Here is a 16483-nt window from a genome sequence, read left to right as displayed (position 1 = left end):
AATGCCAGAGCAAAATAAGGAATCGCAAGTGTGTGATTCCTTATTTTGCTAGTAGGTTTCAACTTATCTACATTGAGGCATATGTATCAAAGGATACTTTTGTGATTCTCAAATAGCGATTTTTAGAGAATCACTGTTTGAGAATTGCAAAACGCTATGTATGTAGGATTTGCAAATAATTTTGCGAATCCTACATATTCCTTAATTGCGAATCGCAAATTGCGATTCGCAATTAAGGAATACCTCCCTATTCATTCCTATGGACCTAGAGGCCCAAAGGAATGAATAGGAAGACATTCTCAATTTGCGATTCTCAATTAGAGAATCTCAAATTGAGAATGCCATTTCAAGGGTGCCAGGGTGTCAAAAGGAGACCCTGTTGCACCCCTGAAATGGGCATGTGTGCACATGTGGCGCACATACATGCCCTAAGGGCATGTATGTGCGCCACATGGCACTTTGAAAAATGCAAAAAAAAGTGAATTTTTCAAAGAAATCGCAAATTTCCAGCAACTTGAAGTTGGTGGTAATTTCGATTTCTTAAGGAGAAACCGCACAACTTGGGTGCTTTTTACATCGCATTTAGGGAATTGCAATTTGCGATCCCTTAAATACTTTAGCAAAATAAGGAATCGCAAATGTTGCTATTCCCTATTTTGCGAGGGTCTTTTGGGATCATACATCCAAAAAGGCTATTTCGCGTTCGCAAACGGGCCGATTATCAGAATCGGCCCGTTTGCAAACAGGAAATGGCCTACATACTTATGCCCCAATGTTCGCTGCCAAATAGCGATCGCAAACGCTAAAATTCTGGGAAATTTCAGCATTAGCGCTCGCTATTTGGCCACCTACATCTGGCCCTAGGTGTAGTAACCACCCACAATCCTTTCTAAGTTGTAACAAGGCTCATAGGGCTTCATCAAGCATTCAGATAAGATTATTACAGTGTGGCGAATGTCCCCGCATCACATAGGTGCGTCACAGTTCCTCACAAAGACTGAAGTAAAAACATATATATGATCTCTTCCCTGAATCACTCTTTGCTTCTCATAATGCTGACATAAGTAAACTGCTGGATGGAAAAGCTTGAGTTTTCATATCCACTGGTAATTTTTTGAAGTTGCATTCCATTCCATATCATTATTCTAGCAATTACAGAAAAAGGTCAACTAACTATATGTACATTTCTCTCACCCCAACTTGAGACAAGCAGTCCTACCTAACCTACTAGACTGCGACCATGTGGCATGCTTAACCTCTCACATCCTCCTAGTTACTTTATCTTATATCATCAATATTTCTGTTTCAGATTGCGGCTTACGGGTGCACACAGAATGCATGAGGTTAACTCGGCGGGACTGCAGACCACCGCTGACCCTCACTCAGGAGGTTTATGGGTGTGACCTCACCACTCTGGTGAAAGCCGAGGACAGAGTGCGCCCACTTGTGGTGGAGACTTGCATCCATGAAATCGAAGCCAGAGGTAATGTGGTTGAGTTAAGCAAGTCCTGGGCAAGTCCTTTAAGGGGTTTACGTTCAGGGGCATAGCTTGGTCAGTAAGATTTAGGGGGGTGGGTTCACGGATCAAGCTCTCACCAATAATCACGCTGGTTAAAGTACAGTATATGAGCAGCAGGGCATTTGGGGTTCTTAACCGCATACGTGCTAGCGGGTTTTCCCGCTGTGCGCTGAAATTTCAAAATCGAGCCTTACGTGACAAAGCCAGCTCGTCATGCGCGCAGCGCAGGTAACGCCCATGACGAGCTGGCTTTGTCACCAGCATCAAAGGGGTTAAGGAGCAGTGGAAAGGGAGAGGAGTGTGTTTTGGTTGGGGCACTTAAAACTCAATATTTTGAAAAATAGAAATTTAAAAAATCTTCAAGACATAACCGAGTGAGTGTTTTTTGTCTGTGTGTTTATGTAAAATTCCCAAGTGAATTCCGACATAATCTGTACCCAACTATTTATTAAAGAATGCATTTATCAGGTGGGGGTGACACCCCAAACACCCCCCTCAAATTGCACCCCTGGTTAGGTCGTGGGCCATTGGTAGCATGTACACGAAAATGCACTCATGCTTGTGTCTCTTGCATAAGAGTGCGGTTTACTTTAGTAAATTTGAGTATGAGGATCTCAAACCAGAGTAGTTTTGCTATTCCTCGCATGCATCCCAAAATGCGCTTATCTCTGTCCTTCTTGCACCAGCAATGTTTGTTCACAAAGCACAAAGTTCCAATAGAGCAGGTCATATTTTAGTAAGAGACATGCATCTCGATTTAACATAATTTGGATGTACCATGTTACAACGCATACCGTTACAACTACCTACCATTACAACGCGACCATTACAACGCATACCATTACAACGCATAGCGCTTTGAGGTGCTGGATAATGGTAAGTATAATTTACTATTCTAACTCCAGTCCCCGTGGACCCTAGGGAAGGTGTTGGATAGTAAATTATACTTATTCCCTATCCTAGAGCGCCCCCCAGCGCAATGCGTTGTAATGGTATGCGTTGTAAAAGTCGCGTTGTAATGGTAGTGCGGAGTAACAGATGCGTTGTAACGGGTGTATACCGTAATGGGTAAGTTCCCCACTGGGGAATAAGTGACTTCATCTCAGGTGAGCGCAGGATGCGTGATATCTGGGGGTAAAATAGCACTATTTATTATACCGAAGAATAACGTATTTTTGTAACGAGATATCGGAAGTTTGTCATTTTACCATATAACTATCACAAATTATCTGCTTTCGTATGGCAGCATTGAATTCATGGCTAGGAGCAGTCTGGCTTGAGAAATTCGGCTTTTATTTGCCTTTCTCAACTGCGTCTCTAAGCATATAAATGTATTTTGCGAGGCTGCTGCAGTCTGTTTGTGGTTTGCATAAATGATCTTGTATGCATATTGTTTTGAAATTCTTATTGAATGGACAAAATGTTAAGAGAGGCAAATCAGAAGGAGGAGGCTGTACAAAACATAAAATGCTTAGTGGTCGAAATGAAATACTAATTTGTGGTTGGTGTGAATACAATGCGTGATTTATAATTTATAATGTACATTAAAGGGTAGGCTAATTGTCTGATTTAGACAACGGTGACAGTTATCCTGTCTACTGAAATTTACATCCCTTTATATCCTATGGGATTATATTTCTGCATCATGTAAACAACAAGAAAGGGAGGGAATTTATATGAGGAGCACTCTTAGTCCCCCAAGCAGTATAATCAAAACAACGAAAGAGTGTGCCTTTTTGTTTTAGAAATAGAGCACAAGTGTAGAATCCAACTAGGTTCTTAATAAAGCCCTCACTCACCGACCTGGTTGGTGACATGCTTCATCATCGGGCCCCACCAGGAGAGGCCGAATGCCACCCAGGTGTGCTTCAACGCCAGAATTACTGCGGAGCTGGTTTTTGTGTGTTCAGTGGGAAGTGAAAGAGATTTAAAAATGACTTGATTGTGTCAAAAACACATTTTATTAATAGCCAATCAGACATGTATAAAAACAGAGTGTGGGATATAGGAGCAGAATAAGAAGAAGACAAATAGTAATTAGGGATGGTATTCGTCAGTTTTGCATGGATGGACGTACAAACACTGGTGCTCTTTGTGGTGCACTTGAACCATAACACTGACCAAACGTGCTACTGTGAGGACTCAGGTGCACTCTAATAAAACGTGTGGAGAAGACGAAAAAGGGGGATTATCATGCCTAATTACTATTTGTCTTCTTCTTTTTTCTTTTGTTTGTCTATATATGTTGTCCAAAAACCTAACTTAGAGAAAACTCGGTGCCTCTCAACACGAGGTCCATCAAACAAACTTTGTTTTTTAATATTTTTCACATTGATAACCTCTGGTTAGGGTGGGTCTTAGCGCGCCCACACTGCCGAGGTTCACCTTGTCTGGGTCCTGACAAATGTCTTGAATAACGATTACACATTGGCAGAAACATGTTGACCACACACACTAGTGGATATTGCTGAACAATTTATTCAGCCCCTATATCCCACACTCTGTTTTTATACATGTCTGATTGGCTATTAATACAATTAGTTTTTTTGACACAATCAAGGCATTTTTTAATCACTTTCACTTCCCACTGAACACACAAAAACCTGCTCCGCAGTAATTCTGGCGTTGAAGCACACCAGGGTGGCATTCGGCCTCTCCTGGTGGGGCACGATGATGAAGCATGTCACCAACCAGGTCGGTGAGTGAAGGCTTTATTAAGAACCTAGTTGGATTCTACACTTATTCTCTATTTTTTTTTTTTTAAAAAGGCACACTCTTTTGTTGTTTTGATTATATTTCCGCAGACAGGATATCTGGGTTTATATTTCGTGGATGGGATATCAGTTCACCAAGATCTAAATCAGGTGCTAAGTCTGTGCAGAAGAGCCAGAAAGTGGGGACCAAGAATTAATAAAAGGAGCCGAGAAGCCTGAATTTGGGTGCTTAATTTATGCAAGTGGTGGGCATCAGCCAGTGACTTAAATCAAAATGATGAGGCTCCCTTACAGAATGTGGAAAGGGTCCCTAAATGTTCCCATATCTCATAGATATTCATTGGCCTTGAGCTGAATGGGGGGGTCCCTATGAAGGGTTTGGGGGCTGCTGAAAGCTTGGGGGCTCACCAGCGCCGTGGGGTCTGCAAAGGCCTTTGTTAGGCCAGAATTAATTTTTAGGCAGCTGAATTTATTTTTCATCATGGGATTTTCACCCAGAGTAAGAGAGAGAAAGGTGGCAATGGATTAAAGGAGGACCAAAAGAAAGACAGGAAAGGGTGAAAGTAATCATAAAAGAGAACGTGCAAGAATAAGGTAAAGATTTGAAGTGTAGGATGATGGTAGAAAGAGACATGAGTTGGAATCAAGACTAGAAGCGTTGGTATTAGGCAGCACCAGTGCCAGACTCCTAAGAAAAACTCTGGCCCCATGCACTTATGTGTTGTTTGTGTGTGGTGTAAACAATGTAGGAGCATTCACTTACAGGTTACTATTTAGATTTTTGTAGATACACTGAGTCAGCTGCTACTGCCAGCAGTCTCAACAGGATCAGCAATCTGGAACATCCTGAATTGAACATATAGGGCAAACAGTTCCTGTTTTCTTTGCAGAACACCTTTTAACGGGTGCTCTGAATGTGCTGCTCCCAAAACAGCTGTGTACATGCACCTTGGGGGCAGCATGTTTGTGAAAGACAGACCGACTGTTTGATGCTTCTCACTGTTTCCCTCTGTGGGGGGCTGTCTTGACTGTGCACCACCCTCCTCCGAGGCACTGTCCATGCACCTCTTGACAGCTCATGTGCCTCTGTGACTGCATATGTAATGCAAATGAATGAACATCCCATTGATCACGTGGCACTACATATGCGTCGGCATGATCTGTATTACTGAAGTGGATGTGCAAGCATCTGAGGCCCCTTGTATAATACCAAAGTGCCCTGCTGCCACAAGCAATGTGCACAAACACCAATTGGGACCCTATGGCACTGAAGGCAACATGGCAACAAATGGCACTCAAGAACATATCAATTTTAAATCTAGATTGGGATTCATTTGTTTCACAATTGGATTCAGTAAAGATGCAATAGTACACAATGCAAAACAACACTGAGTATGTCTGACTCACACTATGTAAATGTCCAGTATTTGTAAAGCGCGAACAAGTACCCAACGGCATCAAGGCACTGGGGGCCTTTGGGAAGATTAAGCAGGCAATTGCCCAGAGTCACTTGGTGTTGGGCTGATCTGCCCCCAGCCCCAGGGTTCTGGAGTTAGCCACCCTGGCTGCGGCGCCACTAGAGGAATAGACGGGTGAACAACCACCCCAACTGACTATGTGAAATTAGTTTGGCATGGGTATTGAAGCCTCACTGCCTAATTTAAATATATCCATTCTCCCAGATTGTGTCTCATTCTTAATAATTGCCTTAACTTTCATCTTTGCTTAACTCTCGTAAATGCTCCATTAGAAGTGGACCACAGGTTCTGTTCCCCCAGCTACTCTAGACACCTACATTAATGCATGCTGTATATTGACATAGACATGCATCAGGTATTGATGGTATTGGTTCATTTATGTCATCCATGGTACAGCGTCGGGTTCTCTACCTGATCCCACCACCCTTACAGACCAGTGGATCGCTTATGAGTTCCTCGTAAGAAGTACCTTTTCTGCTCACTGTTGATGCACCTCTTTCAAAGCATGCTGGGGAATATGGAGACCACAGGTCTAACCCTGTGCCTCACTTAAGCTCCTCTTTCATGTGTGATGTTCTATCTTCCCTTCCAGGTCTGCGGTGTGAGGGACTGTATCGAGTGTCCGGGTCCAGTGACAGAATCGAGGCCCTGAGGATGGCTTTCAATTCAGGTAGGACCTGGGAGGCAATCCTCTCAATACAAAGCTGGTGCTCAAAGTCTTCAAATCGCCAGAATTAGTGACCAGAACATTGAGGAGGCGACCAGATTTGCTGCCCATCCTCCAGCCTGGAACACTAGGGAAGATTTGTGCAAAGGGAATAATTGGTGCTTAAGGCATTCACTTTGGGAGCAGACAGGGCTCGAGTCGGGGTACCACGCGGGTGGACGGCGTCCCCCCACTTATTTTACCGGCAGCTCGATAACTGGAGCGAATGGAGCTACGCATTCACTCTTTGGCCTCCCTGGGGCGAGATCAGAGCTCCTTCAGAACCCAGCTCACGCGCTGGCTTCTCTGATGCAATCGCATCTAAGGGGTGAGCCAGGGGAGGCAATGAGTCTGATGGTGCAGGCCACCTTTCGTGACGGCACTTCCTGTTGTGATGTCATGAAAGGTGGCCCACTTCTCTTTTTAGGAGTTGTGCCCTGGGAGCAGCGCTTTCAGTTGGCTATTCCTGATTACTTAGTAATGCCGTGTGTCTTTTTCTGCATGCCGATGCTATCCAAGGACTTCACAGGAAGCATAGCGATTGGTTTTATGGGTGTGCAAAATTGCATTGCTTTCTCCCTCAAAATTCAGATATTTTTTGCTGAAAATTAAAACAATGCAAAGTTCTTAAAGTTCTTTGAAAGTGTAGAAAAAGTTTAACCTCTTGAGCATTTTGTATGTGAGTGTAATATGACCTACCTTCCATCCTGAGTGTTGTTACTTGCTATGAGAAGATGAGTGCTTGTACGGAATTCCTAAGAGCCTCTGCTACAACATAGTTTCACCATTAAAGAAATGGGGTGACCCAAAAGGTACTGGACCTGGGTGACGTATTAGTATAAACAAACAGTGGTCCGAGACCTATTATTTCAAATACGTGAAAAATCACAATTTAATAAATTAAAAGGCGTATGTTATTTTAACAGCCCTGATCAATCAATGAAGAAAGAGTAGAAAATAGGCAACAGCAACAAACTCAAAATATATATACAATATTTTTAATCTATTGTCAGGATTTTGAAACGGAAGCACAATATACAATATTTTTAATCTATTGTCAGGATTTTGAAACGAAAGCACAATTCACAGTATTATGTACTTTTTCTTTATATGCATTGTCCCGTATTTAGAATGTGCAGTAGAGCAAAAAAGGGGTGTCAAAAGAGAGTGAACTTGATAAAGTGAACGGAAAGGAATCACACAGATTTAAGAAATTATATTCCAAACAATTCAAAAGAAACACCAGCCAATGAAGGCCGGAACCATATATCCTGGCCACTTCAATTAGTCTTCAGGCATTTGACATTTGAATTCAGACATTTGTCTCCACACCAATGGCTCTTGATAGTCATATATCTAAGATGGGCTTACTGTGATTATTTACACAAACGAATTCAGTTCATGAGCTAGGAGGTGTTGTGTTTGAAATATTCACCCCTGCTCTCAGACGTTCTTGTATTTATGCTTTTCAAACTGTGATGTGTTTACCTGTTTCTTGAAAAGTTTCTTTTGATTTATTAATGTCCATGAATGTACGATTTAGTGCAATGTTTTTGCTTTATACTTGTTCACTGTAAATATATACACATTGTTTGATTGATCTCCATATGGCTAGAAATGAAGTTGATGGTTTTCTCTTTGTCTGCTCCTTAAAAAAGTGAATTTTGTAACTTACGTATTGATTCAATGACAAAAAGTTTTGTCGAGATAAACTAATAAATTTATGGTTTATCCTCACACATTCAGTGTTTGCATTATTGCGAATTGGAGGCATAGGCACATTTTTGGTTTTCTCTAGTTCAGGCCCTGCCTACCCTCCCTCCCATTGGGCCAAGCCACCATTGTGGGTTAATGTTCTGAGCGGACTCCTGTCCGAGTGGTTTGGGAGCGACGTTTAAATACGCCCCTTTTTCATAAATATACATCACCATTCAGGGTCTCGCAAGGGTTTTCCTTGCTTAGCATGGCAGACAAAGACACACTATCCTTCTCAGAAAGCCACATCCAAAATCTTATTGAATCTTCGCCATTTTCATCCATTTCCCTTAGCACCTCAGCTAAACAACAAAATGAGGCGGACAAGTTAATACGGCTTCAGAAGAAGCATATTAGAACTGAACTTCACGGTTACTTTCTACTGAAACATCTTAAAGCAGGCACTATCCCTTGGGGCCTCCAGGTCAAGAACATTCCCGTTATCTTCACGGAGGATTCTGAGTATAAAAAGGGCTTTAGTCAGATAAACACTAAATGTAGTAGAGACTTAATGGTACATACCATTGAGACAGCACAGAGGATCTGCAGTCAGGAAGAGAAGGAGATTGAGGAGTTAATCAAAAACATTAATGACACCCAAACTACGAGTGATGCGAAGATACTTTTAGAAAAAATAGAAAAAGAAATTGCATCATTCAAAGATTACTCGCTCAACATTAAAACAACACAATTTGATAAAGATTCTAAATCTTTTAGACTTGAACAAGTGTACCCATTTCTCAGGGAAGACTTTTACACCTCTGGCGAATCAAGAGGGGCTTTAAACACATTTCAAGGGAGATCTAGAAACAAATTTCTTACATTCTCTGATACCACTTCCTCCGACTCTTCTTCTGATTCTAGACAATCTAACTCCAAAACACGAGGTGCGGGCAGGGGATCAACTCCTTTTTTAGCCAGGGGCGGCCAAACACGGCCGCGCTTCAAGCAACCATGGCAAATGCGCACTCGCAACAAGAATTACAACAACTAGACTCATCTACTATAGTGAATCTCTCTGACAAAGTATTGAATAAGAATGAAGAAATGCTTCTTAACTTGGGCCTCAAATTCGTCCCAACTAAGAGGACTGATTTTACAAAACTAAAACTTGAGGCACTTGATTTTTGTCGCAAATTGAGGCTGAAAGCCCATTTCGCTGGTACTGAAATGACGTCCTCACAGGAAACCACTGGACTAAGGGTTAAATCCAGGTTCACTCCAATGACAAACATTCCCAAACAAATTATTGCTTTTGAACAAGCAGTTCTGTCCTCCCTTACAAAGCTTGAGAAAAAAAGCAGCTTTGTCAAAAATAACATCGGCAAAGATACCCAAAAGGCAATTACTGACCTAAAATTGGACACATCCATCATTATAAAACAGGCGGACAAGGGGGGTGCGGTGGTCTTATGGCCCCGACCCATGTATCTCACCGAAGGACAACAGCATGTAAACAATAAGGATTGGTACAGACCATCTAAAGAGGATCCTGTCCTTATGATTCAGGGTAAAATAGCACAAATCACTCAAAGAGCCTTAGATGAAGGCTTCTTAGGACCAAAAGAGCATGAATATCTAAACAAAAAATCACCCAGAACGCCAATTCTCTACTTCTTACCTAAGATCCATAAGAATGATCAGACACCCCCGGGGAGACCCATTGTGTCCGGATGCGATTCAGTGCTTGAACCGATATCTAAATATATCGATTTTTTCTTAAAACCATGCATAGAACAAGTCAAATCGCATCTGAGAGACACGACTGATTTCATTAACCAAATTGAGGGACACTCATTTGATGAGACAACGGAATTGATGGTGACACTAGATGTCGCTTCTCTTTACACACAAATACCTCAGGATGAGGCTTTAGAGGTTATTGAACTATACCTAGAAAAACGCGAGAGACCCCACCGGGTTCCAACCGCATTCATTGTGGAATTGGCTGAATTGACTCTTCGGAGTAACTATTTCAGATTTGAGAGTGACTTTTATATACAAATCAAAGGGACAGCCATGGGCTGTCCTTATGCGCCGGAGCTGGCGGTGCTCTACATGTCCCAATACGAGGAACGATTTATCTATAAGGACAACCCCTTTTTACATCACATGACTCACTGGTTGAGATACATAGACGACGTCTGGCTCTTGTGGCAGGGGAGCCAGATCGAACTTGATCAATTCCACGCATGGCTCAATTCACGACACCAAGACATCAAGTTCACGATGAACTCAAGTTCTAAAGAGATGACTTTCCTGGACGTCCTAGTAGGTACCAGTGCATCTGGACTGACGGCCTCTTTGCACAAAAAACCAACCGACAGGAATACAATCCTGCACTACAATAGCTCACACCCACAAAGCCTTAAGGATAATCTACCTTATGGGCAACTGCTTCGCATAAGACGCAACTGTACTAGTTTACAGGACTTTGAATCACACGCAACAAGATTCTGTATTGAGATGGCTGCCAGAGGATACCCTAAGAAATTGCTAAAGCATGCCAAAAACAGGGCTAAGTTTACCCCGAGGGAGACACTCCTTCAGGTAAAAGAAAAGAAGCAACCAGATCAATTGGTTTGTGTGACTACCTACGGTCAACACACGAACCAATTTAAAAACATCATCCGAAATAATTGGCACTTGCTGGAAACAATAGAGCACCCTCTGCCCAAACCGATCTTTGCGATGAGAAAGAACACAAGTATTGGCCAGCATCTCATCAAAGCAGATACCCACATTCCGCCGCCCAAAAGTGACCTCATATCACAGTGGAACCTCAGACCAATCATTGGGCACCACAAATGTGGTAACTGTGTTTCATGTTCTTCTACAATTGAAGGGGATACCTTCATTAATCATGGCATCAAATGGACACATGATGCATTCACAAACTGTAAAACAAAAAATATCGTTTACGCAGTGGTCTGTCCTTGTGACAAGGTTTATATTGGCAAGACAAATCAAGCCATTAATGCACGTATCACGCAACACCGATCTCGGATAAAAAAACGAGTAATGACTGCACCAATGGTTGAACACTTTGTAAATAACCAGCACACTGAAAACGATTTCAAATGGACACCACTTGTCTGGCTGGATTCCAAACGCTACCCTAATGTAGAAACTATGCTGTTGCGTAAGGAGGCATACCTCATATTGCGATTCGATAGCGTGAACAAGGGCCTAAACACTCTTAGTGAAATCAATCGAGCTTGACTTCATTCCCGGACTTCAGTTCCCATAATGCAGTAGCACCCTTGACTCATCCCATTGGCTGTTAGCGCACACATGCTTTTATTGCCACTAGCACCGGCAGCGCCCTGGACAACTAAACCCTGTAGGTGCCGGTAGAACTAAGGATGCAGTTTAGCAGAGCCCCTTGCGGCGTTTTTTGGTAAGCGAGTGATCCCTCCTTCACCTGTCATTGAGTGTTAGCTTTCATTGTTTCACTGCGTGATTCAGCGCATAGTTGCTAGCCTCCTTCTTCTTCTTATTTTCTAGAACGGACAGCGTTCCACTGTAACACCGGTCCGACCCCTCCGCCCGTGTTCAACTTTTAAAAGTAAGTGTTCCCATCGGAGCGGTGACGCTTAAGCGCCCGTTTGTTTACCGCTTTGGCACAACTTTCCAAAATATCGTCATCTTTTATTTCTGTCCCCACAGCAAACTTAATCTGAAAAATAACCCTGCTACCGGCCACTTTGACTTAAAGTTGCAAAGACCCAAGGTAAAATTAGTTTTTCCATGACATTTTCCTTAGCGTGCAGTGTGTCATTTTCAAATCGGTGACACCAGTCTTTCTCTTGTTACAGCCCAGATCCGCCTGACCTAAAGCGCTATTTTCAAAATAGAAGCCACACAGGCTACTACCCTCAAGGTATGCCGCACTTCACTGCGGTTCATTTTGCATTTGAATAAAATGGCGTTTTGTATGTAGTTTGCTTAAACAAACTCTTCATTTTTTAATTCTTTTCGGAAAACAGTTCCCATGGACTAGACTCCTGCCCTGATGAAAATCCTGTAAATTACTGACAGGATTGGAAACGCGTCGGCATTTGACTTCAGGCATTTGACATTTGAATTCAGACATTTGTCTCCACACCAATGGCTCTTGATAGTCATATATCTAAGATGGGCTTACTGTGATTATTTACACAAACGAATTCAGTTCATGAGCTAGGAGGTGTTGTGTTTGAAATATTCACCCCTGCTCTCAGACGTTCTTGTATTTATGCTTTTCAAACTGTGATGTGTTTACCTGTTTCTTGAAAAGTTTCTTTTGATTTATTAATGTCCATGAATGTACGATTTAGTGCAATGTTTTTGCTTTATACTTGTTCACTGTAAATATATACACATTGTTTGATTGATCTCCATATGGCTAGAAATGAAGTTGATGGTTTTCTCTTTGTCTGCTCCTTAAAAAAGTGAATTTTGTAACTTACGTATTGATTCAATGACAAAAAGTTTTGTCGAGATAAACTAATAAATTTATGGTTTATCCTCACACATTCAGTGTTTGCATTATTGCGAATTGGAGGCATAGGCACATTTTTGGTTTTCTCCACTTCAATTAGTCGGCACAATTTCCCTAATTATTACTAGGCATCCGATGTCAAAAAATGTCTGCACTATATCTTCGAGGGTGATATAGTTAGTGGTCCAGGTTAATTAATGAAATGTCGACGTTTCGACTTGTCTAGCGGCCTTGCAGTCGTTTTATTCCTGGGCCATGCGAGTCTTCTTCAGGACAGGTGGGACGGGACAATATAGGGATCTCATTGATGACCCCTTCTAGGGAAATAATGGTCGTGATTCCCACTCCACATAGACTCAGTCCTTTCGTTTCCAGGGAGGTTATCCAAGTGGTCTCTGCGCTCTTATTTGGTTTCCTATCCGATGGATATTCATGTGGCACTACATGTCTTAAATTTCTGATCCCAATCGTAGGTATTGGAAAGTTTCAATATAGTTTTTAAATCAGGCAACTCCTCGCGAATTAATCAATTGGCCTGAATAACTGAATTGTCTTGATTGGGGAGGTCACTTGATCGATGTAGGCAAAGTCAGGCATCGATACTCAGGCCAGAGATCATTAGAGGAGACACGCGTCTGTCGGGAACCTCGAGGGAAATGCTCGGCGAGTGAAGCCTCCAATACCTACGATTGGGACCAGAAACGTAAGGACTGAGTCTATGTGGAGTGGGAATCACGACCATTATTTCCCTCGAAGGGGTCATCAATGAGATCCCTATATTGTCCCGTCCCACCTGTCCTGAAGAAGACTCGCATGGCCCAGGAATAAAACGACCGCAAGGCCGCTAGACGAGTCGAAACGTCGACATTTCATTAATTAACCTGGACCACTAACTATATCACCCTCGAAGATATAGTGCAGACATTTTTTGACATCGGATGCCTAGTAATAATTAGGGAAATTGTGCCGACTAATTGAAGTGGCCAGGATATATGGTTCCGGCCTTCATTGGCTGGTGTTTCTTTTGAATTGTTTGGAATATAATTTCTTAAATCTGTGTGATTCCTTTCCGTTCACTTTATCAAGTTCACTCTCTTTTGACACCCCTTTTTTGCTCTACTGCACATTCTAAATACGGGACAATGCATATAAAGAAAAAGTACATAATACTGTGAATTGTGCTTTCGTTTCAAAATCCTGACAATAGATTAAAAATATTGTATGTTGTGCTTCCGTTTCAAAATCCTGACAATAGATTAAAAATATTGTATATATATTTTGAGTTTGTTGCTGTTGCCTATTTTCTACTCTTTCTTCATTGATTGATCAGGGCTGTTAAAATAACATACGCCTTTTAATTTATTAAATTGTGATTTTTCACGTATTTGAAATAATAGGTCTCGGACCACTGTTTGTTTATACTAACAACATAGTTTCACAGCACTTGTGATGAAAGGTTAAGGAAGATATACCGTCCCTTAGGGGTCCCCACGAGTTACCACTCAATATGGGGGCACACAGGATTCGGGCTTATGCTCATGTGGTCCAAAAAATGTAGAAAATGAAAATGGGAAATAATAGCACCTAGTATTTAATTGGCAAGCGAAAACTGAGTTTTTCATTTGTGCTAAGAAAACTATTAATATCACTAATATATTGCTAACAATGACATACGTGTATGTGTCCAGTACAGTTTTGTGTATAATTGAAAACTTTTCAAAAGAGGCACAAGTGTGACTTAGGTTACTTTACTGTTATGCTGTTAATTTTTATATATCCTTAATGGGTGTGCTTTGTGGAAAAGTGGCTGCAGCCTTTTGTCTGTATTTAAATATGCATACATGTAATATGTGCATTATCAAACAAATGTTTTGGTATTCCACAATTGCACAGAACTGTTCAAGCCTTATGACAATCATGAAGATTCCTATGATGCAGAAGTAAAAATACAAGTAACATTTCCTTCTCAGCCAACCAAAATACTAGATAGCCGCACAGAAACAAACAAAAAAATATTTATTATTTCTCATTCCATTTAGAGCGACAGAGCACCCTTTAGTGATGGCTCCTGAAAGTGTATGTCCCCTGAAAAAAACTCCGCCAATTTTCCCCATCATATTTAGTGCTATGCAGGAATAATCATTCTTGTTCTTGATCAACTGCCTGACAAATATAAGCCTTTCTCTGTCTCGTCTCTGTTTTATAGACTTAACTGAGTTGAGAATTAAGTCAGCGATCAATACTCACATAACAATTTCCTTCTCCTTGTACCTCCTCTTCCCAGAAGCAGCAAGTGGTATCCAGTCTGCACAGTCCTGTGAAGATGTTCATGCCCTGGCTGGAGCACTGAAACTGTACCTCCGCGAGCTACCCATCCCTCTCATCCCCTACAGCCTCTACCAGCGGACCATCGAAGCCATGCGTAAGTATCCTTGGTGTCGACCTGTCAGAGCACAACAGTGCTCAGCTGATGGGGGTAGCAAAGACATACCTCGCTGCATGTCTGCCGAGCACATCCAACTCGTCACTGTGCGACATGCATAAGACACAGTTCTGAGGATGGGTATACACCATACCTTGGCCCGGATCACCAGGTGGGACCCTTGGTATGAAAAACGAATGGACTAAACTCTTTCCTTTAAGATCTATCCTCTGAAACTGGGCAGCTAAAAAGACAAATTGGTGCAAAGAATTGCTTTATATCCTATTTTCATAATGCTCCTTTAGTACTCCTAGCTCACAACTCTACAAGTGTCCTCCCCCAGACTTCAGTCATTGGCCTGCTTCTCATTTCCCTCCAAATCATCAACCTCACTGTCCTCTTCTCCTTCTTTGGCTTTTCCTATTACCTTTACATTGAAAGCACAAACATTCTCTGTTTCCTCACCTTCACCCACAGCTACATGGAATTGAAATTCCATTAAGGGTGCTGTGTAAAGATGACAGCATTACAACTATGTGCAGTTTTAAAAATGTTACATTTTGCACGTTTATGGACAAGGAAAGGTGTAGCAAAAATATGTTTACTGGAAAATGTTCCTTCTAAGATTCGTTTCTCAGAAGAAGTCTCCTATTAAAGGAGGTTTTGCTGAGTGTTTTCCCTCAAAACGACATATTACATTTTTCTCACCTGTACTTTTTCTTTTAAACTTGGCAAGTTTATTACTATGATAAACTTCTACGCTATGCATCCAAAAGTGTGTGGAAGCTAAATGTATCCATTTAGTTCGCCTATACTTCAAACGAAATATTCTGTCATACAGACAACAGTCCTTGGATATTTGTTTGTTTCCCCGAGTTTAAACTCTAACGCTGAATGCATTTACAACCATCATATCTAGTCCATCATCTCTCTGTCTAACACATTTCCTGATGCACTGGCACAGGCTACTTCTGTTAGGACTCTTGGTCAGGGCGGGACAGGGCGGGACTGGCCGTGGAGGGCATCAGACATTTGCCCAGGAGACTGGAAGAGTGTGGGGCGGTTTTGGAGCAGTGGGGGGCGGTTTTTCAGCAATGCTGCAATATCGGCCCCCAGTAACAAAAGCAGCAGTGCTGGGGGCAGGTTTTGTTATGCAGCAATGCTTCATGCTTGCACTTTCCCCCTGCCAGTTCGACAAAATTGCCAGGGCTGCTTTGGGTTCCCAGTCTGACCCTGCCCTTGGTGTGCAGTTCAGTCCCAGCCTGCAACACTAGCAATATTTCAATCTGTAGCATCCACAAGACATCCCTTACAATAATGTGATATGGCAGAATGCCAAATTAACACACTGGTTATGATGCATCTAGATTTTTGCAGCATTCGTTTTCTCTGATGCCCCCTCTTTT

At 42.0% G+C, this 16483-nt stretch overlaps 1 protein-coding gene across 1 annotated transcript in view; it reads left to right on the top strand.

Moving 5' to 3' along the window:
• The window catches only part of LOC147748985 (N-chimaerin-like), a 92201-nt gene that overhangs the window by 47438 nt on the left and 28280 nt on the right, over positions 1-16483 (top strand). Inside the window, exons 3-5 of the mRNA XM_086936511.1 lie at positions 1310-1483; positions 6304-6381; positions 14940-15077. Coding sequence (XP_086792637.1) covers positions 1310-1483; positions 6304-6381; positions 14940-15077 — 390 coding nt within the window. The remainder of the gene's footprint in view (positions 1-1309; positions 1484-6303; positions 6382-14939; positions 15078-16483) is intronic.

Source organism: Lissotriton vulgaris, chromosome 1_1 (genome assembly GCF_964263255.1).
Source record: "Lissotriton vulgaris chromosome 1_1, aLisVul1.2, whole genome shotgun sequence".
Classification (NCBI taxonomy): domain Eukaryota; kingdom Metazoa; phylum Chordata; class Amphibia; order Caudata; family Salamandridae; genus Lissotriton; species Lissotriton vulgaris.
Note: the sequence above shows the minus strand (reverse complement) of the source record. Positions and strands in the feature narration are given on the sequence as shown.